This window comes from Ischnura elegans, chromosome 8, assembly GCF_921293095.1.
Source record: "Ischnura elegans chromosome 8, ioIscEleg1.1, whole genome shotgun sequence".
NCBI lineage: Eukaryota > Metazoa > Arthropoda > Insecta > Odonata > Coenagrionidae > Ischnura > Ischnura elegans.
Genome location: NC_060253.1, coordinates 106,252,803 through 106,267,117, shown reverse-complemented (window position 1 = coordinate 106,267,117; position 14,315 = coordinate 106,252,803). Strand labels below are relative to the sequence as shown.

Below are 14,315 nucleotides of genomic sequence, written 5' to 3'. Positions count from 1 at the left end.
TCTTTGCTACTCATAATGTTTATTGTTCCTATAAATCACACCTAAGGTGACAATGGAAGCCATAGTCATAAAAAATGAAATAAGATATTATAAAGAAATACAATAAAAAGGTGTATGAAATAGTTACAAACATTAATTAGGAAATGGACCAAAAATCACTCAGAACCCAGCATGAAGCCCTTCAGGCTATAGTAATTGTTCTGGGTTCCCACTCAACTGTGAAAACCTTAAAACCGTGAATAAGCCATGAATTTCGTCAACCGTGAAAAAAACCTGGAAAAAGCCAGGAATTCCGTCATAAAACCTAAAAAATCTCTCAAACTTGAGTGTAGAACTATGATTGATAGATCGAAAGAAAAATCGATACGTCCACGTGTTTATCTCCATAGGTACATGTGTTGGGAGAGCAATTTATTGGTCCTTTTGCCATGACGACACATTGATCTTGAGCCTGTAATTGGTAGACCGGTAAACAAAGTGTTCAACCCTGGTGAAAAATCGGACACTTCTTCACTTCCCTACCTCACTGCTCCCTCCATATTCCCACCCACAACCTTAAGCAGAATTTTGATATCGATAGGTGACGTCATGAGGGATAACACTTACATTGCTGCGTTTGCATTTGCGGCATCTGTCGCGTTTGTTAAATTTTTAGTTAACGTGTGGCCGGTGATTGTTGCATCATCAATATTTCTGCCAACGATGGCTCATCAACGGACCGTGAATTTGACGACATTTAGACCTTGAAAACCTGGAAAAAACCGTGAATTTTATAATTTAGATTGAGTGGGAACCTTGTTGTTGCTCAGTAAATACTTCTTCCGAGCATTCTTAAATGTTGCAGGGGGGAGATATTTGATATCAGGTTTTAATTTGTGCTAGATTTTGGATAGGAATAGGCATATTTTTGGCAGAGAGTGCCGGGGTTATCTTTCAGGTGTATGTCATCAGTTGTTCTGGTTGAGTGATTGTGAATAGAACTATTAATTGGGAAGTACTTGAAGTATTTCTAGTAACTAGGAAGCAAATTAAATGACAACTTTCTTTTTAAATGGAGCATAACCAATAACCTTGTTTATTTAAAAGAAACCTATAGTAACATGCATAGGAGTACACATACATATTCACAACAGTACTTAGGGTTATTTTCAACAAAAGTGGAACAATTGAGTATATGCAGTGATGTGAATGCAAGTGTTTTAGGTTCACAATAAAAAGTGATGGCATGGAAACTCTGGCCATGGCTTTCACTGTGCTTGTCTGCGTAGAGAAAACTTAGTGGCTGCAGCTAGCATTCCCCCGTAAGATTATGGAGTAGGTTAGGTGTGGGTATATTTTGGCATAATAATCTTCAAAGAATCAATTGGCAGTTACTTCAGCCTGCTTTCTTTTCATAAATATGCCAGTGGATAGTTTGTTTGTTATAAAGTCAGTATGTGCGTACCATTTAAGGTTATCAGTGAGGATGACACCTAAAAACTTTTGTACCTGAAAAATCACACGAGGGCCAACATGTAAGAGCATACTAGAGATATGTTGACACCAGTTGCCATGGAACTAAAGGAAGACTGTTTTGTCATTGTTGACTTGCAGTACATTATTGTGAAACCATTAAGACATGCTTTGGTTGATAGTAGAGAGATTCCTCATATTAATCTCACTTGAGATCTGTGTATAAAATAAATTTTTGATTTGGCTTTGTCTGGCAAATCATTGATGGAAATTAGGAAAAGTGATGGTCCTAGGATAGAAACCTGGGGTTCTCCTGCTATGAGAGTCAAGGAATTTGATTTGACTAGTTATACATTCTGCTTTTCTGGCGGTATACTTGACAAATTGTTGGTGCTCAGTTAAATGTGATGACAACCAGGAAAGAGCTTTTGCCAAAATGCCCATTGACTGTAGTTTGGGGAGTAGAACTGAATGATAAATTCAAACCGAAGGCTTTTCTTTGGTAAAAAAAACACCAGCTGCTTATTTATGCTCCTGGAAAGCTGTAAATGGCTGGTCTAATAGCTGGAAGATGGCTGTACCCGTAGATCTGGATTCATAGAAACCATTGATGAACTTAAGGCTGGATGGTGATATATGGCCGAACATGGTGATAGGAAACATAATAAGGATACGCTGTTGTACGTTCCACAGAAGTTTTAATAACCGACCCAGTTTTTGACAATGCACCTTTGAAAATGACAGAGTGTTTTGTTGAAACGTGGGTTGGTTATTAAAACTTCTGTGGAACGTACGACAGTGTATCTTTATTATGTTTCAAAGAAGCCATGTTGAGCATTTCAAAGTTTGTTATAACTTGCAGCTTAAGATAAGTTATTGTAAAATTCTGTATTTCGGAAGTTTTTAATTAAATTTTGTGTGAAATGAATGGATTTTCAAAGCTGTTTAGAATTGTTTTAAAGGAAGTAAGGGTTAAGTAAGTTTTTCATTAAAAAAACACTAGAAAATGGTTATCAAAAATTGTCAGCATTAGTTACTCAGATTAGTCATCACTGAAACATGCTCCCATTTAAAAATGCTACTACTGATTTTGTTTGTCATTTACTTCTCCCCTTTCATAGGCTATGGGGTCTGGATCCGGTATTTATTCCTCAATCACTGCTGCTGACTTGGCATCAGCTCCAGCTGTTGGCGCTGCTCCTTCAGCGGCACCAGCTCAAACACGAGCGCCTGGTGCAGTGTATACGGATCTTCCAGTTTCCAATATCCGTGCTGTAATTGCTCAGAGGTTGTCCGAGTCAAAACAGGTAAATGAATCTCCTAGCTCCATGGCCTCTTTGTTTTTGGCAAATTGTTTTCATTTACCTCCATAGCTCTCAGTCGTGATATTTTTACGGAGAGTTTTTTGATGTTAAGGTAGTTTTTGGGCATCTCCCATTTATGGCAAACGGCCATGATTTATTGTGGCTTCAATAGCCCTCTTTGGGTGCTTCAAACTACTCTGAAAATGGTTTTGTGGCCTAGTCATGGCCCCCGCCTGTGCCACTTGTCTGTCCTGTGGAATGTGCTCCTTTCTAAACCATGGCGTCAATAGGGCTTTGTGTGTTCAACTGCCCATCTTCCGGATTATCCTCCAGTGAAGGTAGCAGAACCAGAAGGAAAAGAAAAAAAATCTGTGTAGATTGAATCAACATGGTACTTCTGGGACATGGAATTTATTATGTATCCTTGATATGATAGGAGGTTAGTTTTATTGGAACGAACTGGCCGAAATCCATGTTGCTCTTCCACTGTCGACGAGTTTAAGTCAGGAGCTATCTACAATTATACTCTGAGGAACTTTGGTTATTACAGACTGAAGTACAATTGGTCTGTAGTTCGACACATCAGTTTTATCACCATTTTTAAAGATGGGTACAACATAACTGGTCTTTAGTGCCCTTGGGACTGTGCCATTTTCAACGGATTTATTAAACAATATGAACAAAGGATAGGCTAATGAATGGCGACAACTTTTTAGGTACATACACTTGAAAACATAGCCGTATTTTCGGCAATGTGACATTTAAAATAGAACTTTTGAAAAACTCCATAAAGCCTTCTGTTGTTTAAATCATTCTGTTATTTACATTTCTGGATAATGGATCTTCTACAGTATGTGAGAAATATGAAATATGTCGTTAAGCGTGGAAGGCCAGAGAAACGTGGATGAAAAGCATTTGCGAAGACGTGCAAAACAATCTTAAACATGGAAAAGTAGAGGCCGCTTATAGGATAGTGAGGAACCACTTTAAGGAAATGTAAGGTAAGGAAATTAAGGAAAGGTAAGATGTAATACCCTTAGGGACAAAAACTGAGAACTATTGATTGAAAACGAAGAAAAAGGGAAGAGATGGAAGGAATATCTGGAAGATTTATACAAAGGAAGTCGCCTCAGAACGAATGCTATCGAAAACGAGAGGGAACTGGATGCCGATGACATGGGAGCCCCAATTTTAAGATCGGAATTTGATGCGGCTGTAAGAGACCTCAGGATAAATAAAGCGTCTGGCATTGATGACATTCCTGCAGAACTAATCAAAAATTCAGGAGAGAAGACGTTGAACCAGCTATACAAAATCATTAGTGAAATGTATAGGACAGGTGAGATACCAAAGGATTTCGAGAGGAACATTATAATCCCTATTCCTAAGAAGAAACGAGCGGAGAAGTGCGAAGATTTTAGGACCATAAGCCTTACTACACATGCATCAAAGATACTGACAAGGATCATCAATAGAAGAATAGAACGAAAAGCAGAAGAGTACTTGGATGATGACCAATTTGGGTTCAGAAAAAACAAAGGCACAAGGGAAGCAATATTGGCCCTAAGACTGCTCATAGAAAAGAGAATGGAAAAGAACAAGCCAACATTCGTTGCGTTTGATAACGTGGATTGGAGCACAATGCTTGGAATCCTAAAGGAAATTGGGGTTCTTTATAATGACAGAAGAATCATCCACAGTTTATACAAAAACCAAGTAGCCGTGATAAAATCAGGGCCCAGCTGTGAAGAAGCAAGAATTAAGAAAGGAGTGCTACAAGGCTTTACATTGTCACCCGTAATTTTCAACGTTTACATTGAAAAAGCCATTAAGGAAATCAAAGAAAAGGCATTGGGAGTGAATATCCATGGAGAAAAAATAAGCATGCTAAGATTTGCCGATGACGTAGCCGTTATAGCAGAAACAGAGAAGGATTTGAAAAATATTCTGGTTAATATGGTTAGGGTAATGAGTAGATATCAACTGAAAGTAAGCACGAAGAAAACCAAGATCTTAGTATGCAGCAGAAGCATAGGCGGATCTAGGGGGGGGGGGATACGGGGGCACGTGCCCCCCCCCAGACCCTTACGAATATGCAAGGTTTTTAATAAGGTCCATTATCATTGCGTTCGTTTCAGTGGCGCCGACTCCATGAGGCCTGATGGGGCCCGAGCCCCCCCAAAAATTCTTTATGGGTGTGAGGAAAACATGTGTCAGGCTTGTCGATTTTCCTCGGAGTGCCTAGATATCGAGATTCGAGTTATCAGGGTTCTAATGTTGATCATATGACTCTTCTAAAATGCTTGAAAAACTTTAAACTCACTACTTCTAAAATTTCCCGGGGCAAGAGCCCTGATTTGGGCCCCCCCAATATTTTTTGTAAGTTGGCATCTCTGGTTTGTTTTGTATTACGAGGTATCCTTGTGCCCCCCCCCAGAACAAAATCTTGGATACGGCCTTGAGCAGAAGAGAAGAAGTCAAGACCAACATTAAAATAGGGAGGCAAAAACTGATAGAGGTGTATGAATTCTGTTATTTGGGGAAGCAAGATAACTAGTGACGGGAGAAGCAAGAAAGAAATTTTCAGCAGAATAGCCCAGGCGAAGAGAGCATTCCACCAAAAGAGAGACCTGCTTACAGCAGGAAACTTAAATATGGAAGTAAAGAAACAATTTATAAGAACCTACATCTGGAGTATGCTCCTATACGAAAGTGAGGCATGGACAATGACCGCAGCGGAGAAAGCAAGGATAGAGGCCTTTGAAATGTGGTGCTACAGAAGAATGATGAAAATCAAATGGATCGACCGAGTTAGTAACGAGGAAGTCCTAAGAAGGGTAGGAGAGAAGAGAAGCCTCATGAAAACCTTAATATGAAGACGGAACAACCTTATAGGCCACATCTTGAGACATGATGGCCTGATGAAGACAATCGTCGAAGGACAGGTGGAAGGCAAGAATGGAAAAGGAAGACCTCGAACAAAATATATGGAACAAGTAAAGAGAGATGTGAAAGAGAAGAAATACGTAGGAGTGAAAAGATTAGCTGATAGGAGAACTGAGTGGAGAGCTGCGTCAAACCAATCCTAGGATTGTTGACCAGTGATGATGATGATACTGTATGTCCAATGGAATCTTAATTTAGATGTCTTAAACTTTGTTTGTCCTAAATATACAGATTAAATAAGTAACCAATGTTGATTATGTTAAAGGATTCTTCTTTAGGATGTACGTTGTATTCTTTACATTGGTTGATTCACTCAAATATATGTCATGCCCTTTAATTTTTTCAGCATATATAATTCTGAATACGGCAACTGCCCATGTATTGATGATACGAATTATGGAAAAAAGCTAAATTTTGACATGGATAAAATAATATTTGAGACATGAAAGTGATCAGAATTCCAGAGTAGAAAAATTGTCTCGATCAGATCTCACTCACTCAAAGATTAAAATTTTTTCAATTTTTTTCGATCTTGCTGGAGTTAGAAAATCTGTTATTGTACAACCCTGCTAATATGTTATCTACCCCTTGTGCGTTTTACAGAATATCCCACATTATTATCTTTCTGTGGACATCAACATGGATCGGGTGATGAGTCTTCGAAAGGAGCTGAATGATATGCTTGCAGCCGCACACAAGAAGGCTACTAAGGGTCAAGAGGGAGAGAGTAAACCAACAAAGCTTAGTGTCAATGACTTCATTATTAAGGCAGCGGCCCTTGCGTGCAGGAAGGTGCCTGAGGCGAACTCATCATGGTTGGGCTCCGTCATTCGGGAGTAAGTGCCCTCTCCCTACAATCACTTATTTTTCAACCATGGAATTACCGAGATTTTTTATGAAATTCCATTGTCCTGAGAATGAAGAATGCATGCATGCAGAAATGTAGGTTTGAATCCCGTTTCCTTTGCAGCTGTCATTTAAACTAGGCAAGACTGTAAATGGTACTTTTCATTCCAAGTGGATGACAGACATTTGATTTTTGTGATGTGTCAAATTCTTTTTCCATGAATTCCATTGAATCCTGAATTAAGTGGTATTGGTAAAATAAAATCTTGTAGTCACTGTCAAGTTGGTACTGTTAGGATAGTGAAAGGCTGAATCTTGTGTTCGTGTATTCAATATGCCTCATTCGAATATTTGAATCCCTACTCCATCTAATTGATTGGCTGTAAATCTCGGTGGCTAATTTGAAATTCTTTAATTGGTAATAAATTCTTTATCATTGGCTAGTTTGTCTTCTTCAGGGAATATATCCTTTATCAAATTAACCACAGCCCCACCAGTGAATGTGGAAGACAGTTACACATGTATTCTTAATATTTGCAAAATTGCCTTTGTAAGAGAGTCTTTTAATATTTTCATTTTTCCACCACTGCAGGTATCACACAGTGGACATCAGCGTGGCCGTGTCAACTCCTCGTGGTCTCATCACTCCCATTGTATTTGGTGCAGAGAGGAAAGGCCTAGCTGATATATGCCAGGATGTACAGTCTCTTGCTGCAAAGGCTAGAGCTGGGAAACTCCAGCCAAATGAGTTCCAGGTATGTGTGGGCATATGAAGTTAAAAGCCATCATTTCTGCCTTAGGCTTTTCCTTTGCATCTGTAATGGTAACTCCCTTGTTTATAGGGAACTCCTGCATTACTGTATTTTAGTAATGATATTTCCCAGCCAATGCAGGCCACATCTTCATATAAGATCTAAATGCAATCTGATGTATCAAATACAATGACCAATTTATTTTGCATGTACAGTAAAATCTCTATGTAGTGAACCTCTTTACATCGTAAACCTCCATACTTCATACCACCCCTACGGTCCCGTCAGATTTACATGTACAGTGAGTCCTCGTTCTACGTCACCCCGTTTAACGTCATTTCGCGATAACGTCACGAAAATTTTACGACCGTGATTCGTTTATCGTCCCTTCGCTTCGCAATAACGTCACGTATTTTAAATTTCACGCGAGAAAAAAGGCGAAGTGGCAGGCGTTACAGGTTGTTTGTTTCGTGGGCGGTAATACGGTCAGTCTATTCAAAGTGTAAAACGGTGTGTAAATTGTTAATTGCGATTACGATTTTGGCAAATTTTAGCATCAGAGACATTTCCACGACAATGCCCAAGAGAACAATGTTCACAATAATTTTGGTTCCTGTTACTGCGACGATGTTTCAGCGATGATGATACCCGCCTCAATTCGCAATTAAAACCATCTCTTCAATTTCATAATCCCAGATTGCCCGCCCTCTCTCATTTGCGCCATTTTGATTTCGCTCCTGACCGGTCCGAAAAGAAATTCTCGTAGCGAGGATAGGGCCTATGGACCGGAGCACCGGATCCCCGGTCTGTAGCGTCTGGTAGCATTCATTGGACCGCACTATAGCGAAGCCGAAAAGCAAATGCGGGAAGATACAAAAATGGAGAAGGATTTACGTCACTGCTGCTATTGTCGTCGATGAAGACAGGAACTCGTATTTATGCCAAAGTTTGGCATTCCCATCGTAAAAAATGCCCCAGATATGATACGCAAAAATTTTTTCGCATAGGAATTGTGAGGTCTAGGAACCGATATTCAATTTTTACATTGTTTTTATGGGATATTATGCTTCGATTAACGTCATTTCGTTTATCGTCACATTTTTCAGTAACGGTAGGTGACGTTAAACGAGGACTCACTGTAAATTTATAGGCAAACCTCTTTGTAGTGAACCATTTATCTCGTAAAACCTCCACTTATCATACCAAGGAGACATCCCCGAGACAGCCTAACTACCTCCGCAAATCGTACCGAGACAACTAGAGACCCTTAATGCAGCGGCGATTACGTACATGGAATGACATTTTCAGTGATAAATGTTTCACACTTATTTTTTTTCTCGTACACCTTTAATATGTTGTAATTTTTTCGTTAACCATTAGTTATTGCCATTTTGTTTCATATGAGAGCATACCTTACAGTAAATAAGAGAAACGGTATCCAACTATCCGAATCATTTTAAGTGACTGTTGAATTGAGAGAGATCACATCATTTTCTCCCGAATCGTGGTAAAAATCACGTGATAGCGCTTACTTTCTGTTATTGTTAAATAGTAAATATATGTTCACTAATGCATGCATATTTGTTTAAACACATAAATATAATGGTTTAAAAGACAGTAGTGCCTTTCATTTTCGAAGGATATGAAAAAATGGAGCCTATCACTAAAACCTCTCTATAGTGAACCTCCATGCATCAAATTGCCCAAATTTTGGTCCCCTCCATTACGATGTAAAGAGGTTTTACTGTACATATTATATTTTAAGCAGACCTTTCATTGAACATATATTTGCAGTAGCTACTCCTTCCATTTCAATCTTCCCGCTTTCTTAAACTCAGTCATTGATTGCTTGTCTTACTGGTTTCCTCTTTGCAGGGTGGCACCTTCTCAATATCCAACCTTGGGATGTTTGGAGTGAAGAACTTCAGTGCCATCATAAACCCTCCCCAGTCTTGCATTTTGGCTGTTGGTAGCACTGAGAAGAGGCTCATCCCTGATGATGAGGCTGAGAGTGGGTGAGTATTATCATATTCATCTGAATATAATCCCCCCTTTTTTTCCAAAAATGCCCATGGAAAAGTTAATGGGGGACTATATTCAAACGCATTTTTTTTTTATTTTCTCAAAACTGAAGCCCCAAAATTAGGGGAGGGACTATATTTGGATAATACGGTTAGTATTTAGTGGTCCTCATTTACTTAAATTTACCTGCAGCGTTAATATTCCAGAACGTTACTAAAGGCTTATCCCAACTCAAACCTGTGTTGATTGCCACGTTGGTATTACAGGACCTCACTTGATTCTGAAGACCATACTCCACAGATAACATGTCAAGTCCAAACTCAAATGGAGTCGCCAAGTTCCAAGATGTCTGGTGTCACCTCATGATTTTTAAATGAAATATCTCTTTTTAAAATAGAAGGTACAATTTCCAGCATAATTCGGTGGAAATCTTTGATATTTAACATAATGAAAGTACTTATTTGTCTATTTCAACACATGCTTAAGTCAACCAACCCAGGTTTCGGCTCATAATGGCTACCTTATAAATGGCATTATGTACCAAAGCCTGGTCGGTTGAAATAAATAGATGTGGAAATAGGCAAGTATTTTCATTTTATTAAATCCTTTAAAAATACTTTCACGTATGATATTCAAGGCTGGGCAAAATACAGGCCAAGGAGTATTTGGAATACAAAAAATACCACTCCAAATGTATGTAAAAAGTGGTGCAGCGAGGGGGGGCTTAAAGAAAATAAAACCCCCCCAGAGCTCAGAGAATTTTTTTACAAAACTATTTTTTTGTGAAAAATTTAGTGACTAATATTAGGGAGATGGATGACTTCCAAATAAGACATCAAACTATTCACACAGCCGTAAAACTCTCCATTTTGAACCATTTATTGTAGAAGTTTTCTGGAGGGGGGGGCACCTGCACCTCCTGCTCCCCTGGCTGGTCTTCCGTAACCGCCATACCCCCAAATATTATTTGCACCTAAAACCCCCCAGCCTTAATTCCTAGCTGAGCCTCTGAGGTGAAACGCAAAATACCTTTGACTTGGGTATTTGAAAAACAAACTACAAAATAGTATTTTAAATACCTTTTAAAATACAAAATAAATTTGTATGGAAACTAAGATATCTTTAAAAAATATAATCTGCCTGAGGTGTTAGTCTGTAAACTTGGGTGACAGAAATTTGCCACTTTTAGTTATGGATGTTGATAGGTAGAATGAATTAGCTTCTTTGAAATTACTGTTCTACAATACCTTCTCTGATGCTGTGTATTGAATTTACGTACTACTTTTCATATTGGCACTTTATTCATTTGCTTATTATATGTTACATAAACCTTCATATAGACTTGCAGGAAATTAATTGGTTGAAATTGTGTTGGAACTCACTGAGGCATAAAGTGTTGCCATAAACTTATAAGTTTGGGGTTGCATTTCCTACCTCTAGTGAATGATCTTTATGGTTTAACGCGTTACGTATGGGGAAGCCATGCACTGACAGCATGTTCATTGTTGTACTATGCAGCTTATTAAAGGTTTAAAAAAATTAAATCCCACGTTCACTGAAATTCTTTGCAGATCTACACATAGTTATGATGACATTTGGGGAATTTTATGCTTTAAAGACATTTCTTTTTCTCTTTTCCATGATATTTGTGTTTTTATGGGTTTGATTTTGTTTTCAGACACAAGGTTTCGGAGATGCTGAGCGTCACCCTAAGCTGTGACCATAGGGTGGTCGATGGTGCTGTGGGAGCGCAATGGCTCGCTGCATTCCGTTCACTGCTTGAGAAGCCACACACTATGCTTCTCTAGAGTTAGCTGGCTGTCGTCATTCCCCAGCTGGCTGGGCGGTGGCCTTGTTGAGAGAGGACCCACGTGGCCTCCTGGTTCATTCTCTAGGAGGCATTTGTTCGATTGTTTGTGCGCTTGAAATGGGGCATTGGTGCTGTGAAGAGAGGGTTTGTGTACATAATTCCTGTGTGCTTATCCACATATTTATGCAACGTTTCCACCTCAGGTTTTATGCCCAAAGCCACTAACGAATGATCCACTCATGAAAAAGATGTACTTGTCTCTTGTTTCTTTGCATTGTTAACTGAAATTCATTCACAAATGTCGAGGACTGGTACATTTGAAGGGACCCCTGCTTTTATGGGTGTGCAGGAAACTGATTGCAAAATGTCTCCTTGATTGATTATTCTGTTGTGAGCCTGGCGTGACGTTTTGGTGGATGGATTTGTGCTGAAGTGAAGAGTAGACGAAGAGAGATCCTGCAACACCGAGTAATTTTGTTCACCTTGATCTTGCAAGATAATGTTGATATTAGACAAAAATGTTATTTAATTGTTTTTTTATGTTCGTTGATGTTAATCCAGCTGTGGAAAATCTTAAGAGACCCTAAGTTGGCAAATGTTTTGCGACTCCTCCATGGTACTGTTGTGGACATCAGTCGTAAGAAGTGATTCAATTTCAAGTGACGAAGTGTGCCATCCATGTTTAGTGGTTGATAAATATCACCAAAAATAACTCAAGGTCTGTACTTTCCAAGGTTTGTTTTCAATTTCACAGATTTTAATGGTGGATGTTAGCTATCCTTAAAGTGCTTTCTTTTGTGGAGGTAATCTGTTAGGCCTATCACACTCTGGGCACCATTGTCTTAATTCCATGTAGTCAAGTTCAAATATCATATGGATGTGAGCTATCCTTAAAGTGCTATATTTGCTTGGGAAGTACCACTACTCATTTAATGATATAATATAAACAATAATACTCTAAAGATATTGATGAAACTAGAATTTTTAAACTTAGAGAAAGTTAGAATTCTCGTGGATGGCCTTGTGTGCACTCTAACAAGTCTTACTTTCTGCCATAACGCTGCCATGTCTTAAGAACGTGGTACTCTCCTTTATTTAAGGTATTAAAATACTCAAAGTATGTTTCTTCACGTACAAGTCCTCAGTGGGAAAATGTTTTTGTGTTCTTCCAATTAACTCTGAGCATTGTTTTCTCTTTTGTTTGCTGCGTCCAGAGGAACATTTAATTTTTTTATTCGTAAAATCTGGGTGGGGTGTATCAGAGAATCGACAAAATAAATTACATTGCCTTAATCAAATGATGTACAAATTGATGTTCAGCTAATTACTCCCAAGAATATTAAGGTTAAAACTCAAATCATTGGTATTTACTTAATCATTAACAGCTGTGTTAAAGTATGAGTTCATGAATCTCTCGAAGAAAAGATTTTGGTTGCTAATTGTTGGAGATCTACTCAGACTATTGAAGCTTCTTCTTCTTCAATTGAGAATAACATTCACTCTTTGCAGCAATGCTCAACTCAGATCTCATGGGGAAATTTTGGAAGGATTGGTGAGACAGATAAGGCCATAAGGGACAGTGCTCGAGTTGGAGATGTAGTTGAAATAGTATTTTTTGCAAAATGATGTCACCAAATCATTGAAAAAGAATAGCTTTTGATCTCATGTTAAGAGGGAAAATACTGGGATGAGTACAACCCACAAGATTTTTTTGTGGTTGGCACTCCAACAGGATAGTAGAGCTTGAATTAAGTCTTGCTGTCCAATTTTAAACATTCACAAGTTAGTGAGAGTATTTCTTTGAACCCATTTAATTCTCGACCATCTTGACCCATAAATTGCTCTCTAAAGACATAGTTGTTCATTGTCAGGGATTCCATGCAGAGGAACATCACCCAATTGTGGTGGAATGAAATAACTGAAAGAGAAATATGTTATTTGTTAATTTTCAGTATTTTTGTTAAAAATTGAACTTCTCCTGTTTGACTCACAGACCTTTACAATTAATTGAAAAAGGCCAACTGGGAGAGCACACACAGAACTATGTTCACTAGAAGAGAATGACTGAAGGCTAAGAAAGGTCAGCTGTTCACATAGCCTTCATAATACATTGGTGTCAATAAGTAGTTTTACATCACTAATATGTACCATTACCTGAATGTCATTTAAGGTGAATTGATGAAACTTTGGGGTATGTATTAGGTATGTCCTAATCAAAATGTTTGTGTTAAAGTGAACAGGTTACAAGAGTTTTCATATGCCTTTTTTATCTGCATCATTGTCTTATGTAGTCACTATTTATTCTTGGGTTGTGATGGATTGGGATTTATGGAATGCCCATACTAGCAACTTGGAAGTGTGTTGTAGTTGAATTGTATATAAAGAAACTGTTTTTAAATTCTTGTGTTCAATTTTTCTTGAAAAAAATCTATTCATTTGAACTGTAAAGTGGAAATGAATGACTTACAGGAATATTTGAGGGGCTGGGTTTCAAAAGATTAACTTGCTTTCGCTCCCTGGAGGGGCTTTGCTCCTCCAGGCCTCCCGTAAACGGTCTTCGGCCTTTTCTGGGCACACTGCCAGTTCTTGCAATTTTTGCTGAACCTTACAATGCCACAACATATCTCCCTCTGTTGATAATATTTCATGGAATAGTGAAATTGCACGATTTGGCCAACATTAAAAGTATGTACTCAGATTGGCCTAAAAATTGGTGTCTCAACATATCACATTGTCTAGCTTCAAAAAATTACTTTTAGAATACATAATCAATTATTCGACCCTCAGAAAGGAGAGGCAGTTGGTAACACTGCCATGCATAGAAAATTTAGTATTTCAACAATTTTTCCCAGGGTTTCAGATGATTTTGTAGGTGGTCTATAAAGTGTGGCTGGAATGGCGGGGGTACTTGGGTAGGACGAGAAGGACTACTCTGACCAAACATTGACAATCCCTTGAGGGTCGATGCTAACTGTTTGGTGAAATTTTCAGTCATAACTTATTAATACATACATTAAAATAAACTGTAGAATGCATGATGTTGATCTTTTTTCCTTACTTCATTGGTAGACTTCGCAAAGTTACCTATTGCCCAAACATCTTTCCCCAGGGAAAAATCGTTATCAATCACCATGGTTACGTTCTACAACCAGCTCAGATGAAAATAAAATTTTCCGAGAGTAA

At 38.4% G+C, this 14,315-nt stretch overlaps 1 protein-coding gene across 1 annotated transcript in view; it reads left to right on the top strand.

The window, feature by feature from the left end:
* Positions 1 to 13,530, top strand: part of LOC124164269 (dihydrolipoyllysine-residue acetyltransferase component of pyruvate dehydrogenase complex, mitochondrial) — a 30,332-nt gene extending 16,802 nt beyond the window's left edge. The window contains exons 5-9 of the mRNA XM_046541515.1: positions 2,574 to 2,759; positions 6,306 to 6,538; positions 7,141 to 7,303; positions 9,176 to 9,315; positions 11,001 to 13,530. Of these exons, the coding sequence (XP_046397471.1) occupies positions 2,574 to 2,759; positions 6,306 to 6,538; positions 7,141 to 7,303; positions 9,176 to 9,315; positions 11,001 to 11,130 (852 nt within the window). The 3' untranslated portion in view covers positions 11,131 to 13,530. The remainder of the gene's footprint in view (positions 1 to 2,573; positions 2,760 to 6,305; positions 6,539 to 7,140; positions 7,304 to 9,175; positions 9,316 to 11,000) is intronic.
* Positions 13,531 to 14,315: the final 785 nt, after the last annotated feature.